Genomic DNA, 16,267 nt, shown 5'->3' on the forward strand with positions numbered 1-16,267 from the left:
AGATCATCTTGATTGAGTTCCCTAGCTCTTTTTTATGTCTATAAATTCTCTATTTGGAAATAAATTTATCTTGATGGTGAGTCCAAGGAAAAACTTTAGCAGCCCTCAGTGTTCAGCATCCCTCAGTGAAAAGATTTGAAAAAAAAAAAATTCCTATAGTTGGTGACCACTGAAAAATAGCCTAAATAGAAAGAGAACCATAGAGTCTAATTGTATGGAAAAGTGTAGCAGTCTGGAAGCTGAGGATTAAGATGAATGCCAGGGAAAAGAATTTTAGGGATCTAAATTTTCAGGGCAAAAAATGAACCTGAGTGGGATTTCTTTTTGGAGTGACGAAAATATTCTGGAATTAGTAGTGATGGTTCCATAAATTAATGAATATACTAAAGCCACTGAACTGTACCCTTAAGTGGTTAGAGTTTATGGTATATGAATTATATATCAGTTTTTAAAAAATGACCATGACTATGGGGGAAATGATAGCTCAGGGCTATCTGGCATAGGGTAGGAACCCAGCCAGCGTGAGTAACGCACCTGTGTGCAGGGTGGCAGCGAACAGCAGTGAATGTGTTACATGTAGGGGGAGTAGGTTAAGTAAGGATAACGAGAACCAGATTTTTCACTATTGGAGAAGAGAGTTACAACTTTGGAAAGGAAGAAATCTAGAATTAACCCTATGGTATTGAATTGGAATTAGAGCATCTCTGTGAATTTTTGGAGCATAAAGTTTGTATATGGATTTATAAATAAAAATGGATATAGTGATACATGTGTGTCTATATACATGTATTTATATATGTGTATGAATATATTACCTAACTCTGTCCACAGAGTGGACCTGGGGGATAGTGACACCTTCATCACAATGAGCATACCTGATATTCTCAATACCTTTCTCCACTAAAGAGAACCAGGGTTTCTTGGGGAAGGGGCTGATTCCACGAGATGGGCAGGGAATGTACAAGAAAAGCCTGGAATATCTTGTGCCAGACAGCAAAGAAGTGCTCAGAAAATGACAGGGATATGTCAGTAAGTTACAGGAGCCAAATTGAAAGGGTTTGCCTGGCCAAGTCTGGGATAATTTGAGCAACAAAATAAATAATAATAGTAACATTATAATGCATTGAATAAGATAGGAATCTTTGAGTTTAGATAGAAAGATAGATGAAAAGAAACTAAACTGTAGAAGAGTGATGGATTTAGAAAAATCACGAATATGGTAGTAATTAACCAAGAACTCAAACAGGAAAGATTAATGGATGTTAAAAATAGTAGGCAAAAGTTTCTTGAGGAGGGATTTAGACTGATACTGGTACACCAATGTTCATGCAATCATTATGCATAATATCTAACAGGTGGGAACAACTCAAGTGTCAAACATCAGATGAATAGGTAAACTAAATATGGTATATACATACAATAGAATATTATTCAGTTATAAAAAGGAGTGAAATTCTGATACATGTTATAATATGGGTGAGCCTAGAAAATGTGTGATGTAAGATAAGCTAGACATAAAAGGACAAATATTATATGATTCCACTTGTGTAAGATACCAAAACTAGGCATATTCATAGAGACAGAAAATAGAATACAGGTTACTAGGGGCTAGTAAGAGCAGGGAATGGATACAGGTTACTAGGGGATGATTAAAAAATTCTGGAAATGGAGATAGTTGCACAACATTGTGAATGCGCTTAATGCCACTGAATTGTACACTTAAAAATGGTTAAAATGGAAAATTTTATTACATATATTTTTGTCACAGAAGTTTTTTTAATTTGTTTGTCAAGGAATGGGCTATTTATGTAGTCTCAAAGTATCCCACCTCAAAATACTTACAATCACAAAGATAAAGATTGTAATTGTAGAGTGCAAAAGTCTGGCAAACACTACCATAACCAAGTGAAGAAAGTTAACACAGTATTACTTTGGTGATAGTCCTGCCAAAAATGCATAATGTGAATCAAATCGTGAAGTAACATGAGATAAATTCAAATTGAGGGTCATTGTGCAGAACAACTGGCCTGTAATCTTCAAAAGTGTCAAGGTCATCAAAGTTAAAAAAAAAACTGAGGAACTGTCCCAGATTAAGAGAGTAAAATAGAACTGAGAACTAAATGTACTACGTGATCCTGAATTGGATTCTTTTGCTAGAAATGATGTTACCTGATAAATGTCAAAACTTAAATGGGGTCTTTGGGTGAGATAATAATAATGTAAAAATGTTAGTTTCCTAATTTCTGTGCTGATACTGTGGTTATGTAAAAGAATGTCCTCGTTTATAGGAAACGCATACTATCTGGGAAGAACGGGGCTGTCATGTCTGTATTTTCAAAAAATGTTCTTTGTACTATTTTTAAACTTTTTTGTAAGTTTGAACTGATTTCAAAATTTAAAAAAGAATATTTACACGAACTGTAAGTAAAAGAAAGATGGAAGAACCTGAATGAAGGTGGTGATTGTAGCCAGGAACTAGGTCCCAAGACTAGGACGTGTATTGGAGGGCTAACTGCCAAAGAAATGGGAAACTTCTCTTCATTAAGTTATAAAAACATTCTAACCCAAGGGTTTCAAGTAGTATATTGAGGATAGTCTGAGTAGACTATCAGTTATAATATGTAAAAATGGGAAATTCAGCTTCTAGAAAGGGACCTAGTAATTTTGGATTCAGAATGTGAAAACAAGGGAAATGATCAAACTGAATGTAAGAATAGTTGCAGAACTGACCATTTTATTTTGGAAGATTCATATGTTTCAATGTCATCCTGTTATAGGTGATGCTGAGCAAGAACTTGGTCCCCCTCCATCGGTAGATGAGGCAGCAAACACACTCATGACTCGTCTGGGTTTCCTCCTTGGAGAGAAAGTCACAGAAGTTCAGCCAGGTGATCAATACAACATGGACGTACAGGATGAAAATCAGGTAAACTGCTTCCTCTCAACTTTGTGAAACGTGGAATGAATCATCCTGTTAGAACCAGGAGAGGAAAAATGTTGCAGGGTGTGGGTATTCTGAGAAGAATAATCCCCAATGTTGAATGCCTTTAGAGCCTAGAGATACAGCTTAACTTTCCATAATCACTGTATTTCTTTGGTTTATGAAACATGTTCTAGTTTCATTCTTAAGTTATAAAAAGCTACTTTAAGATTTGGACTTATTTATTCAATGAATGAGGAAATAAGTAAATAGGCCAACAAACAAAATTAACATATAAGAGCACTGTACCCCAGAATTGCAGAATACACGTTGTTTTCAGGTACACATGGATGATTTACCACATTGACATTATGCTGAGTCATAAAGCAGGTCTCAGCAAATTTTAAAAGATTGCAGTTACTGTGACCATAGTAGAATTAATCAATTATAAAATAACTCAGAAAATGATAGCTGAAAGGTAACTTAGAAAATCAAAATCCCCCAAGTGTTAGGATATTAAGATACTCCTAAGTAGCCTTTAAGTCAAAGAAGAAATCACAAGAAAACAGAAAATACTTTAAACTGAAATAATAAAAACAAAATATGACCAACTTGTAATATACAGTTAAAGATATGCTAAAAAAAAAAAAAACTTTGATTTTAGGAAAGTGGAAAATCTGAAAAGTTAATTATCTAAATATTCATCTCAGAACTTTAGAAATATCAGCAAAATGAAAAAAATTATTATTTCATAGACTTTCTTCTTTTGGCTACTTCCATTCTTTTCAGTTAAAACGTGGCAAAAGAAGCATTAGACTGAGATCCATTTGTGTGGTCTTAATCTTTAAAATGAATGTCCTGTAGTGAATCATTTTACTCAGTAGATGACAAATTCAAATGCATATCCTTAATATTGAAGATTCTATGTCATGTGTTGGTTTTGTCATAAAGTGAAAAAAGTGTACAAGGATTATTTGAATATATTTATAAATGAAGTCTCTCCTCGGACTCCTTACTCCTAACGTCATTGGTTTGCTGGCTGCACATTTTAATCACCTGGAAGGTTTTTGTAAAATTCAGATACCCAGAGATTCTAATCATATTGAAACTCCTCCATTCTTGTATGTTTACATCTTAACGCCTGCATTGTCTCTGGCCCTGCCTTTCCCCTTAATTCTAGCTGCCTACAGTACCTTTTCTACCTGAATGTTCAACATACACCTCAAATTAAACACATCAGAAAATGTGCTAAATCTGATCCCTTTTCATTACTTCCACTGCTACCCCTAAGTCCAGCTCACTGTCATCTCTCGCCTGGGCTCCTGCACTAGCTCCTAGAATGTAAGGCTAGAAGGCCTGGAACTTTTCCCTGTCCTATTTACCACTGTATCCTCTGCACCTAGAAAAACATCTGCTATTAGTAAGTGTCCAGTAAATATTTACTGTATGAATAAATGGCCTCCTAATAGGTCCCTGCTTCCACTCTGACCCCCATATAGTTTGCTCACATCATAGCCAGAGTGATCCTTGAAAAATGTGAATCTGATTCTTTTACTTTTCTGCTCTCCGTCTTCCCCTGTATTCCCATCACATTTAACATTAAATCTAAAATCTTCACCATGGCCAGAAAGGCGCTACCTGATCTCACCCCTTGCTGCCTCTCCTACATTGTTTCCCACCCCCTCCCTTTCACCTGCAGCTCCCTAGCAACACTGGCCTTCTTGACACAGAAAATGTTCCTTTATACTGGAATGTTCTTCCCACGTAAGTCATTTCCTGACTTCATCCAGTGCTCAGTTCTGTTACCGCCTCAGAGAGGCCTTCCTTAGTTACTTTCTCACCTTAATTTTTTTTTTTTACCAGTTTACACTGTAACCATGTCAGTATGCTATGCTCTGTGAATAAAAAATGAGAATGACATATGTAGAGGGCTTTTTAAAAATTGGTAGAAATAAAATATCTATTTTACTTTTTATTTCTTGATATTCATGTCAGGTAAAAACATGACTGTTCTAATAATGACCAAGTAATGTGTCATTATAGTCTGAGAATTTTTCAAGGACTGTGTTGTTTCTAAAAAGCCACATTTCTTCAGGTGCTAAAATTTATACTTGTTTGCTTTTGAGATGCTTCATGTCACAGCATGTTACAGTGATATCTGAATAAAGTCACAAGTCTATAGAGTATGCCTTACTTGTACATTTACTGAATAAATTAATCCTAAAATAAGTAAAGTAGTAGTATCATTGATTTAATATAATTAAAATGATATAATGTAATAGAAAAGTCACTGAACTAGGAGGTAGGTAGAAAATTTGTGTTCTGGTTCCAACTCTACCACCTACCATTCTGTATATTTGGACATGTCACTTAACCTCTCTGTACTTTAGATTTTTCATAGGTAATAATAACTGATATTTAATAAATGTTTACTCTGTATAATCATTGTACTGATTCCTCTATTTGCACTGTTTTATTCAAGCTTCCTTATTGCTCAGTATGGTAGGGTACATTTATATTTCAATTTTTAGATGAAAAATGGAAGCACACTGCTAAAAAGTGATGGAATGATATTTAAATCCAGGCAGTGTGCTTTTAGAACTTATGTTCTTAATAGCCACACTATACTGTTCCACTGTAATATGAAATAATAACACCTGATAGGATTGTTGTGAGAATCAAGTTAAATCATGAATATGAAAGCACTCTGTAAGCTGTAAAATTCCACATATATAAAAGATATAAAATAATATGCAATATAACTAGTATGTAAATATATGCAGGAACTCTACGATTTGGGGGAAGTTACTTCATAGCTTTCATACTTAGGGTAGTTTCATTTTCACATTTCTTGAATGGGGGAAATTATATTCATTTTGCCTCATACTTGATTGATAAGGAGAAAGTGAAATAATATTTTTTTTTTTTTAGTTTAACTATAAAACATGAAACAAGTGTAAAATGGTAATAATGAAGCTACACAGTAACCTTGGAATATAATACACCAGGAAACTATCTTGGAACCATGGAAAAAAGTGGCTAAACTAACCACTGGAATTTCTAGTCTTAGGAAGATTATTAATAACTAGAACGTCTTGTTCACTTAGTGACTGTCTTCTGAGCTAAACAGCATACTAACAAAAATAGGCTGCTTTGCTTAGAAAGACCCTAAGTAATGTGGAAGGAAGTAATGTAAAAAGAGGACCCTAGTAAGGGTATCCTCAGAATATACTAGTAATGACAGGATCCAACATCAGCAAGTCAGCATATATCATTTCTTTCTGCAAAGGACAAAGTAATTTTTGTTTGTTTTCTTTTTTGTTGAGAGAAGGAGTTAATTAGATTTATTTATTTATTTTTAGAGGAGGTTGTCGGGATTGAACACAGGACCTCATGCGTTGCTAAGCATGCACTCCATCACTTGAGCTATACCCTCCCCCAAGGACAAAGTATTGAATGTAATATTCAATTGGCTGCAATATTTTCTTCTGTCAGTGGTTTCCAGGGTATTAGGATGTACCTTATAAATTCCATCATTAGGTTCTTATCTTGTATATTTGTAGAACCTTTAAGAGATCCAGACTGGAGAGAAAAAAAAAGAGAGACATCCAGACTAGGAATTTTGGATCCTTCTGGAGAACACTGAAAACAATGGGAAAACCACTGAAAGGTTTTAGGAATGGAGCGGCTTACTTAGATGTCTATTTTAGCCTACAGTGTGGAGAGTAGATAATGTTGTCTTTCTGTGCCTAGAAGAGATTTCTATGGCTCGTTAACTAGCCTCCTGAAATAAATATAAGGGCTGCCTTTTAATTCACGAGCCATGAACAGTTTTCTGCTTTCTGAATGGCTTGATCTTTAAGCTTTGCCTTTACATTTAAAGCTTTTAAGGTATGCATTCTGTGATATATGCTTTATTTTACAGAAAATAACGTGTAGTAAAAATAGTGTCATTTGAGCTTAACCTCCACAATGACTACATTATGCATATAATAACAGTTTCCTTTCTCAAAGAACAGACTGAGAATCTTGTCTAAAAACAGAAATGAGTTTACTATTAAAGTAGTAGATTCATACCAAAATGAAACTTTTTCAGTGTGGGATTACAATAGATATATCTAGTGTAAAAGACTCTAATACAGTTCGAGTACAGTCCCACATATTTTTTAAACTGAGAATGAGGAGGTTAAAAATTGCCATGCCAAATTCTAGCTAGGCGGGATTCAAATTCAGTAAGACTGGAGTGGGGTTCAGTATCTGTCAGTTTTGTAGGGAAAATTGTGTTTAACATTCCACAGGTAATTCTGCTGCATGCCCAGTTGAAAAATCATTGCTCTGGTAGACCTACATCATTTTATAAAAATAGAGGTGATTGCAAAGAAATTGAAACTTCTCCCTCCTGTGGAGAAAAATCATATAGAAGAAAAATGGCATAGATTTGAGGGCTTATTGTGTTATTAAGAAAAATCAGTTTCTAATATTATTCATATAATTGAAAAGATTTACTTGATTGCAGGGTTCTGAGAATATCACTTGTGCTTGGTTGAGTTGAATGTATCTTTTATGATCTGGTTATAGCATTTAAATTAAAATCAAAACCTGGATTCAACATAGATGTTTAAATACAAGGAATTGCATCTGAAAATCATTTTGGGATGAGTCAAACAGCCTTAATATTCTCATATCCAGTGATCAACACATTTTCCAGTCAAGTTATAAAATGTAAATGTTAAATTTTAGCAGAGAGAATATGAATACAGACTCTATATATAAAGAAGTTGAAGTGTTTTTTTTTAATTTAACATTTAAAGATGTCAAATTTATCATCAGTTCTCCTTCAGTTAAGGTAATTAGTACTCCTAAAGTTAAAGTAATTTTGCCACCGATCAGTTACCATTTTGAGAAGGATAAAATTTCTTTAGTGTTTGAAATACATATACTTTTATTCATTATTTCATTAATTCATTTGGGTAGAAGGAGCTAAAGTAAAGTGAGTTGTCATTAAATTAAGTAAACCAGAATATATTACATCAGTTTTTTTGGTGATTATTCATTCTTTTTCATCAAAAATGTAAAAAGGCAGTAACTTCAGGTATAAGAATCATTCAGAATACAGAGATCTCAGTCTAATCGGTTTCTACAGAGAAATTATTTAGTTTTGTATTAAATTAATATTGTTTGATCTATTTTATTTGATAAACTTTTAGAGTAAGGCATTTTTCCTGCATTCATTATCTCCGAGCAGCCACATATGTATCAAAAAACCCTACTTATTTGCATTAAGAACTTTACTTTTATTTCCTCCTAGGCTGCAGAGATTTTTTTTCCTACCCGAAGAAAATTACTAACGACACAAAGTTCCAAGCCTTCAGAAAAGTTTTATTGATTGAAAATAGCAAGGACAACTTGTGCTTAACAAAAAAAATTCCTCTGTTAGTTCATGGCAATGATAAAGACTACTTGTCACTGGAAATTTCCTAGGCAGAAAAACTGGCCACAGTCTCTGCTCCTGTTAAATTTATCAGGTTTCACCTGAATTATAGAACACAGAATTCTTTATCCTGGAAAGCAAAAACAAATAGAACCTAATAGATGTAAAAGCTGTGCATGTAGATTTTCTTCTTTTTGTCATCAAAGCGTATGTTTTACCATAAGATATATTTTACTGTAACAGCTGATCAGTTTATCTTATTTATTCCAATTTTTCAGACCTCAGCAATCACCCAACGGATAAGTCCCTGTTCCACCTTGACTAGCAGCACTGCCTCTCCGCCAGCCAGTAGTCCTTGCTCCACCCTCCTGCCAGTCAGTACAAATGCAACTGCCAAGGACTGCAGCTATGGGGCTGTCACGAGTCCAACCTCCACCCTTGAAAGCAGAGATAGTGGTATCATTGGTGAGCTGGTTTTTATATTAATCATTTTATGTCTATTTTTCTTTTTAAAATAATTATACAAGCTTAAGATTTTCAAAAATTCTGCTTTTGAGTTGTTGAGATGTGTGTATAAAATGTGTCCTTTACTTTTTAATGATGCTGGAGAGAGATAAAGGGTAAACAAAATGAGAGGTATCCCCCCCTGCTTAACCAGTCCTTTAAATATATTATCTGATAAAAGAAGGGGTAAATAGCAAAATTTTCTCCTTCCTGGAAATTCACATACATCATCTATCTACCAACAGAAGTGGTTCAGAAAAAGTTCATTCCTCACTGAACTGGTAGTTTCTTGGTGGTTCTAAGTTCTTCACATACTTACTGCCTATTGTATACTTGTCAAGGGGAGTCAATCAAATGGAAATGAGCAAAGTTTTGGGAAATGAAGAATCCGAAGGAAAGAAATGCGAAGAGAAGAAAGCAAGACTGAGCACAGAACCTTAGGGCATACTCAGATTGAACAGGGAGTGAGAGGTGGGAGCATGAGCCAGTGGATACCAAAACGGAGTACTCAGACAAATAGAAAAACTGGGGCAGTATAATGCTGCCAGTGCCAAAGATAAAAGTTTCCAGGAAGGGGTAAAGAGAAGCTGGTCAACAAATGACAAAAGCTGAAGAGGCCAGGAAAATGGGAATGAGGAAGGAATAAAGAAAAGAAAATATTTTTTCCTCATTTGGTTTCCTTCTGAAGGCTATCAAATCAAAATATGTATTTGTTTAGATTTATGGCAGATATTAATGCCATGTCAACTGAGCATATCTCTACTACTTAAATCAATATATATCAACTTGTGAATTTATTCATTTTAAATAAATACTGAGTCAATAAAAAGAATATTTTTACAGCAAAGTTATGGGATATGAAATCAATGCACAAAAACCAGTTGCATTTCTATACCCTTACAATGAATAATCCAAAAAGAAAATTAAGGAAACAATTCCATTACAATAGCATCAAAAAGAATGAAATACTTAGGAATAAATTTAACCAAGGAGGCAAAAGTCTTGTACACTAAACACTACAAAACATGGCTGAAGAAATTTTAAAAGACTTAAATAATTGGAAATATATCCTGTGTTCATGGATTGGAAGACTTAATATTGTTAAAATGATAATATTTCTCAAAGCAATCTACAGAATCATTGAAATCCCTATCATAACTCCAACAAAGTTCTTTGCTGAAATAGAAACACCCATTCTAAAATTCATGTGGAATCTAGGAACCCAAATAGCCAAAACAATCTTAAAAAAGGAGAACAAAGAGAATTCACATTTCCTAATTTCAAAACTTATTACAAAGCTCCTTAAAGGCAGGATTCATGTCTAATAATTTTATATACTGTCAGTATCTAGCATAATAATTTCTAATTTGTGATTTCTTTGTATGAGAAATCTTTATGAAGATTTTACCATTAAATGGCTAAATATTTTAACTAAGTTAAGTACATAGAGGGAAAAAAGGTGATGAAAAATAGCCTCTTTTCCTAACCTTTGAAAGTTTGTAGAAGATTGGAATTATCTGTTTCTTGACTATTTAGTAGGACCTGCCATTGAAGTATTCAGGATCTGACGTTTTCTTCATGCAAATTTTTTAAACTACTACTTCAATGTATTTAATACTATAGGAATTTTAAAATGTTCTATTTCTTCTTGAACTGTTTTCCTTATTTCCTTCAGTTATGGTTTTTATCTTTTTCAAGTTTATTGGCATAAAGTTATCCAAACTGTCCTCTTGTAATGACATTCCTACCTACCCAGAAACACAAGCCAGAAAGCCGAGAGGAGTCCTGGCCACCTTCCTTCCCCCTGTATTTCTCACCCCTGTATTTTATTTCCATCTTTCCTAGCATTGCGTTGATAGTCCTCAATATCTTAGATTAATACAGATCTAACTGTTCTCTCTGCTTTTTTTTTTTTAACATTTTTTATTGAGTTATAATCATTTTATAATATTGTGTCAAGTTCCAGTGTAGAGCACAATTTTTCAGTTATACATGAACATGTATATATTCATTGTCACATTTTTTTCTCTGTCTGCTTTTCATCTTGTCCTTTCTGAGTCTGTTTTTCATACAGCCACCAAAGTGAATTAACTGAAAAACAATTACTTCTCTGTTTCTATTATCTATAAAATGAAGTGAACTACCTGAAAATCAGGTCTGATCAAATCACTCCCTTGGCTCCCATTTACCTAGAAGATGAAGCCCAGACTGTCCTGATTTGGCCACAGCCAGTTTCTCCAGCCTTTAATCCCACTCCTGCTAGCCTTGTCCATATTACTCTAGCAAACTTAGATTTTATTGTCACCTTACACATTCCAGTTTTTTCATCTCTTTGCTTTTGCTCATATCGATCATTCTGCCTATAATTTCCTCTTATGTTTGACAAATTCCTATGTATTTTTAAAAATTCAGCCAAAGTAGTTTGTTACCACCACTATCATCACCTCTTTTCAATTATCCATTCTAACTTCTATCCAATACATATTATTACTTCATTTTCCCAGTATTACCTGTGCATATCTGTATCATTGCATTTAGCATATGGTTTTGTAATTACTTTTGGAGCCCACGTTCCACCATTAGACTGTTAATTTCTTATTAGCAGAAACTGTGCCTTGTTCATCTCTAACTGTAGCACCTAGTCCAGTGACTGGCATGTGGTAGCATAATCGGTGCTCAGTAAATGTTTATAAAAGGAAGGAAAGCTTAAAGGTGAGAAGGGTAGGGGATGAAGGATTGCCCTGGAACTTTCAGGTACTCTTTTGGGAGTGTTTAGAGTGACTATTGGGTACAAGATGAAACTTTATTAAATTTTTGATGAATAGTAGAGATTAGAATTCTTCTTTGGCTAATTTTATTCTCAAGTTCTCTTTATGATTAATTTTGGCAAAATGACTTTTATATTCCCTCGCCAAGCCTCCTCCTGGGTTCTTCTGTCGGTATTATTAGCGTGTGTATAACTTCATGTCGTCCATATTGCCATACGTTGAAAAACAGCTTTAGAAATACGTTCATCCAGGCAGAAGGGATGGTGCTGACAGATGGGACATAATCCATTTACAAGTAGTTACCTTTCAAAGTGGAAGCATAACATGTTAGTGAATGTTCAGAATAAAAGTTCATAATGTTCAGAAAATTAAAAATGGGATCCTGCTTTGATTTATTATTTAGCAGATAGTATTCCTCTCTTTTTTTTTCTGATAAATTTCCAAAATTGTGTTCCGTTGTACCTTTGTGGATAATAGAGCTAATTTCAAGAATAATGAATTTCCATTCTTTAAAGTGTGTAAATACTGAAACAGATTTGCTTGCAAAATTATGAGAGAAGAAAGAGAATAATATCTGCTCATAAAATTACTTTGCAGAGCAGCTATCAATTTATATATGAGCAGCTTATCTTGAGAAATGATTTGTTTCCCTTTAGTTTTCTTAAATGCAGTTTGAGTTGGAAGAGAATTGTATATGGAATAAGTAATAGTAGGCAAAGCTATTGTTATTACTTTGGCAGTGTAAAGACGTCCTACCTTAACTGTTAAATATGCTTTAACTATTTTTCCCTCCTAGAAACACCCACTTTTCCAAGTTAAGATCCCTTATGTTATTTGAAACAAAAATTTCCAAGATGATCTAGTGCTTATTAGTGCTCCATATTTAAATCTTGCCCCATCAGCAAAAAGCACAAAAGTTATTCAGTGAATTACTTTAATTATCTGCTTGTAATTCCTTTATGTATCAGGCAGTTCAGTGTGATCCCTTTTAATGCATTACATTTTGTAATTTTAGCGATCCACATGCCAGCCAATATCACTCTTATAGCATGTCCGAATATACAGAATTCTAGTTGTGAGAATCAGAATACTAGAAATGCAGACTTTCTGAATTTTTAAGTATTCTAAGTGTAAAAAGTTCCTCTCTAGAGTTCTAAAAGGTTGTAAATAACTATGACTTCTTTGTGGTCTCGACCCACCCCATATATGATTTAATTTCTGCTACAGAAAGCGTTCTCTGTTCTAATCATAGCTTCCCTCTCCTCAAACTCACCTTTCTTAAATATGTGGTGAAATATCACTGACACAAATGTCAGGTATTTACAAGGTACTTTCATGTTGGTGACTCTTTTTATTTTATTGGCATAACTTTAATGGTATAATCGTCTTATGTTCGTGCTTAGTTAGATACCAGTAGCTACATATACTCTTTCAGCTGTACATAGAGCTTCAAACAAAAATCTTAATAACCATAACCTCTATGAGATATGCATCATTTTTCTATCTATTCTTTTTTCGTATTAAGTTTTAATAATGGTCTATTTTAGTGTGGTCTTATATAGCAAAATGATTTTAAACATGGATCCATTTTGTTTCCCCCTTTTGTTTATCTGAAGATCATAGTTCCTTCCAGAGGGTGTAATTCTTGAATTTCCTCTTTTAATCAAATCTCGGAATGTTTTTTTCTTTGGGTCCTAATTTATTGCTAAATTTGGTCTTAGATCCTATAGCCTTATATCACTTAACAACTACAGGTATGGAATATCTATGGCTGTGCCCATTGCTCAGTGATGATGTTTTCCTAATGTTTCATGCTAATAATTAAAAAGCAAAATCAGAAACTCCTTGTCAAAACCCCTTGTTCCTTTAGCAACATATATTTCAATAGGATGTTATGTGTTCTTTGACTCAAATTGTCACGTTTAAAAAGTCACCTCCCAAGTCATAAACTGAACATTAGATAATTTGAGGGTCCTTTTGTATTTTCTCCAACCTGTTTTCAGAAATGTGCAGGTTTATCTTCACTACTAAGTTTTTCCAGTTACTATGCTAGTGACCGTGTCATCCTTCCCACCTCTCTAATTACTTAGCATTAAGTAAATGTTTGCTAGCTATAGGGTTATATTTATATTGCATGGCATCTTTGTTAAAGACGTGTGGACACTTCCCATTAAAATGATCAAGGAGACCAAACAGAGCATTTTTCTTGTGTAATTGACCTAGCTAATACAGTAATAATAATAATAACCATTGATTGATTACAAACTATGGGCCAGGTACTTACTTAATCCTTATAATGATCTTCTAAGAAAATAGTTGCAGAGATTTCACAAGATCAGAAAATTGAAAGGATGCATAAGACTCCACAAAGAATGCTTACAAAAAGCTTTTAGTAAAGATACAGTACAGCATGTGAGCACGGAGGGCCCAAGACACTCTCAGGTGCAGGTCTCTGGGTTCTTTCTTAATCAAATAGGATGTGCTCTGTCCCCAGAGTATAAATCACCAAGATTTGGGTAAGGAATCTTGGTTTCAGGAGAGCTCCCCCAAAAGTTTAAAGTGAAGATTTTTATGGCCCTCTGGTCACATAGCCACAGCAGGCTGTCTTAAGTACTCCAGGTGTAAGCTGTCAATAAACACCTAGTCCTGGTTCTACCAGGGGAGTTTCAAACTTTAAACAGTAAATTATAAATCATTAGTTATCCCAGTTGACCTTATCTTGGCTAAGAGTCAGTAGCAGACTTCCAGGCATCCCCAGAGATAAGCATAGGGTGGCTGGCCCAGTCTAGCTGTAAATTAACTCTGCCTTACATAATAGTGTAATAATCTTTCTTAGACTTAGAAAACTGAGATTTAAAAATAATTGGTCCCAGATCACATAGATATAAAGAGGCAAAGCGGATTCAAGTTCAGGTCTGTATGACTTCAAAACCCATGGTCCTAATTATTACAAAGCAGTGCATAGTTTGAAAATAATTTTATCTCAGATGACCTAAGACTATTATTCAGCATTAAAAATTTATCTTTATCAACCAAAGTATAGTGAATCAAGATAAAAATTATTACTATCAGTTTTTAAATATTATAGAAGGCAAGCAAATGTGCTTGTACTCACATACATTTACAACAGGTGCCTTTTATGGTATGTAAATTATACCTCAGTAAAACTGTTTTTAAATATATGGAGTTAATTTTATTCACAATAAGCCTATCTATAAGCCTGTAATTCCTCCTTCCTCTTTTCTGTTATCTCTTCCTGGCCTATATGGCAATATAAACAGAAATGCCATGTAAGCAGTTCTTTATACTGAGTTAGCAATTTTTTTTTTTACATCAGGGAAGGAAAATGGAAAAAGTCTCAGAAAAATCTCTTTAGTTACTTACAACTCAGTATTTTCCCACTAGTCTTGGGAATGACTAGGTCTAGCAAAGTAAAATAGAGGTAGAGTAGGTCTAGTGGAAAACAAATATGTATATTTTTCAATGATGGGCCATGCCTTCCTCCTCAACTCCATTCATAGAAACTTTGCACATATGGGTGCTTAATTCATGTAGGCCAGCTTACCTGACATGTAGTTTGCATGGGCTTTATTTAGACTTTTGAAACTTTTAGTAACTACATGAGTCAAAATATCATTGCAGTCTCTGATGCATCATACACCTTGATGACTTTAAATTATATGGTAAGATCTCACCATAGAGGAATGGTTGAGTAAGATAGGAGCCATCCATAAAATTGAATAATATGCAGATATTAGCATGCTGTTATTAAAAATAGCTTTTCATTTTGTCATTCTTCATTTTTTCTGTGTATGATCTGCTTTGTGACAGAAGTGTCCTTCTACTGGAGTTAAGAACCTTCTGGGTTTAGGACTGGTCTTGTTTACCACTGTATTCTGACACTAATTGCTCAATAAAAATTTATTGGATAGATTAGGTGAATGGAATTAACTAAAAGTCACCATGTTCTGAAAAGCATCCATGGGAAAAAAGGCACAAAATTCCTAAATGGGAATGGTTACCCAGAGAATTTTTCTTCTGGCATATTATGTGAATTGTATGTTTTCACTCTTTCTGTGAATTAAGCATCCAATAAAATTAATTTGTTCATTCTTTCAACAAATGTTTGTTGAACATATACTGTGTGCTGGGGACTAGGCACATTTCTCTCTAGTGAAAATGGGCAAGGAATACCTTTGGGTTTCATTATTGAAAAATAAATGAACTTTTTGATATCAAGTTTGGTTTGTGCAGATTGTAGAATTGTAGTATAAAATGACATCAGTACTATTCTCACATTGGAAAACTGGGATCTTCTTTGTCTTTGCTTTTAAATATCATGGCCATGGATGCCCTTCCATATTATAAATTTACTGTTTAAATAATAAAATAGAGTATATAATAAATAAATAAATAATAAAATAGGGCCACTGAATAATTCTATCTTAGTGAATTAATGAATTAATTCAAAATTTCTCAAACCTTTTTCACTGCCAATGAAGACGTTCATAATTTTTGTTGATAGATCCCTTATTTATAAAAAAAATTTCAGCACTACTCTATTCATTATTTAGTAGTTTATTTCTCATTTTTAGTTTATCAAACATATATATCTGCCATGAGGTAACTAGTGTTGTCACCCTT

At 33.9% G+C, this 16,267-nt stretch overlaps 1 protein-coding gene across 8 annotated transcripts in view; it reads left to right on the forward strand.

Moving 5' to 3' along the window:
* The window catches only part of TANC2 (tetratricopeptide repeat, ankyrin repeat and coiled-coil containing 2), a 304,614-nt gene that overhangs the window by 168,268 nt on the left and 120,079 nt on the right, over positions 1-16,267 (forward strand). For all 8 annotated transcript variants that reach the window (XM_010956001.3, XM_010956002.3, XM_074343434.1 and 5 more), the window contains 2 exons: positions 2,778-2,926; positions 8,630-8,816. In XM_010956001.3, coding sequence (XP_010954303.2) covers positions 2,778-2,926; positions 8,630-8,816 — 336 coding nt within the window. The remainder of the gene's footprint in view (positions 1-2,777; positions 2,927-8,629; positions 8,817-16,267) is intronic.

Source organism: Camelus bactrianus, chromosome 16, assembly GCF_048773025.1.
Source record: "Camelus bactrianus isolate YW-2024 breed Bactrian camel chromosome 16, ASM4877302v1, whole genome shotgun sequence".
NCBI classification, from domain to species: Eukaryota; Metazoa; Chordata; class Mammalia; order Artiodactyla; family Camelidae; genus Camelus; species Camelus bactrianus.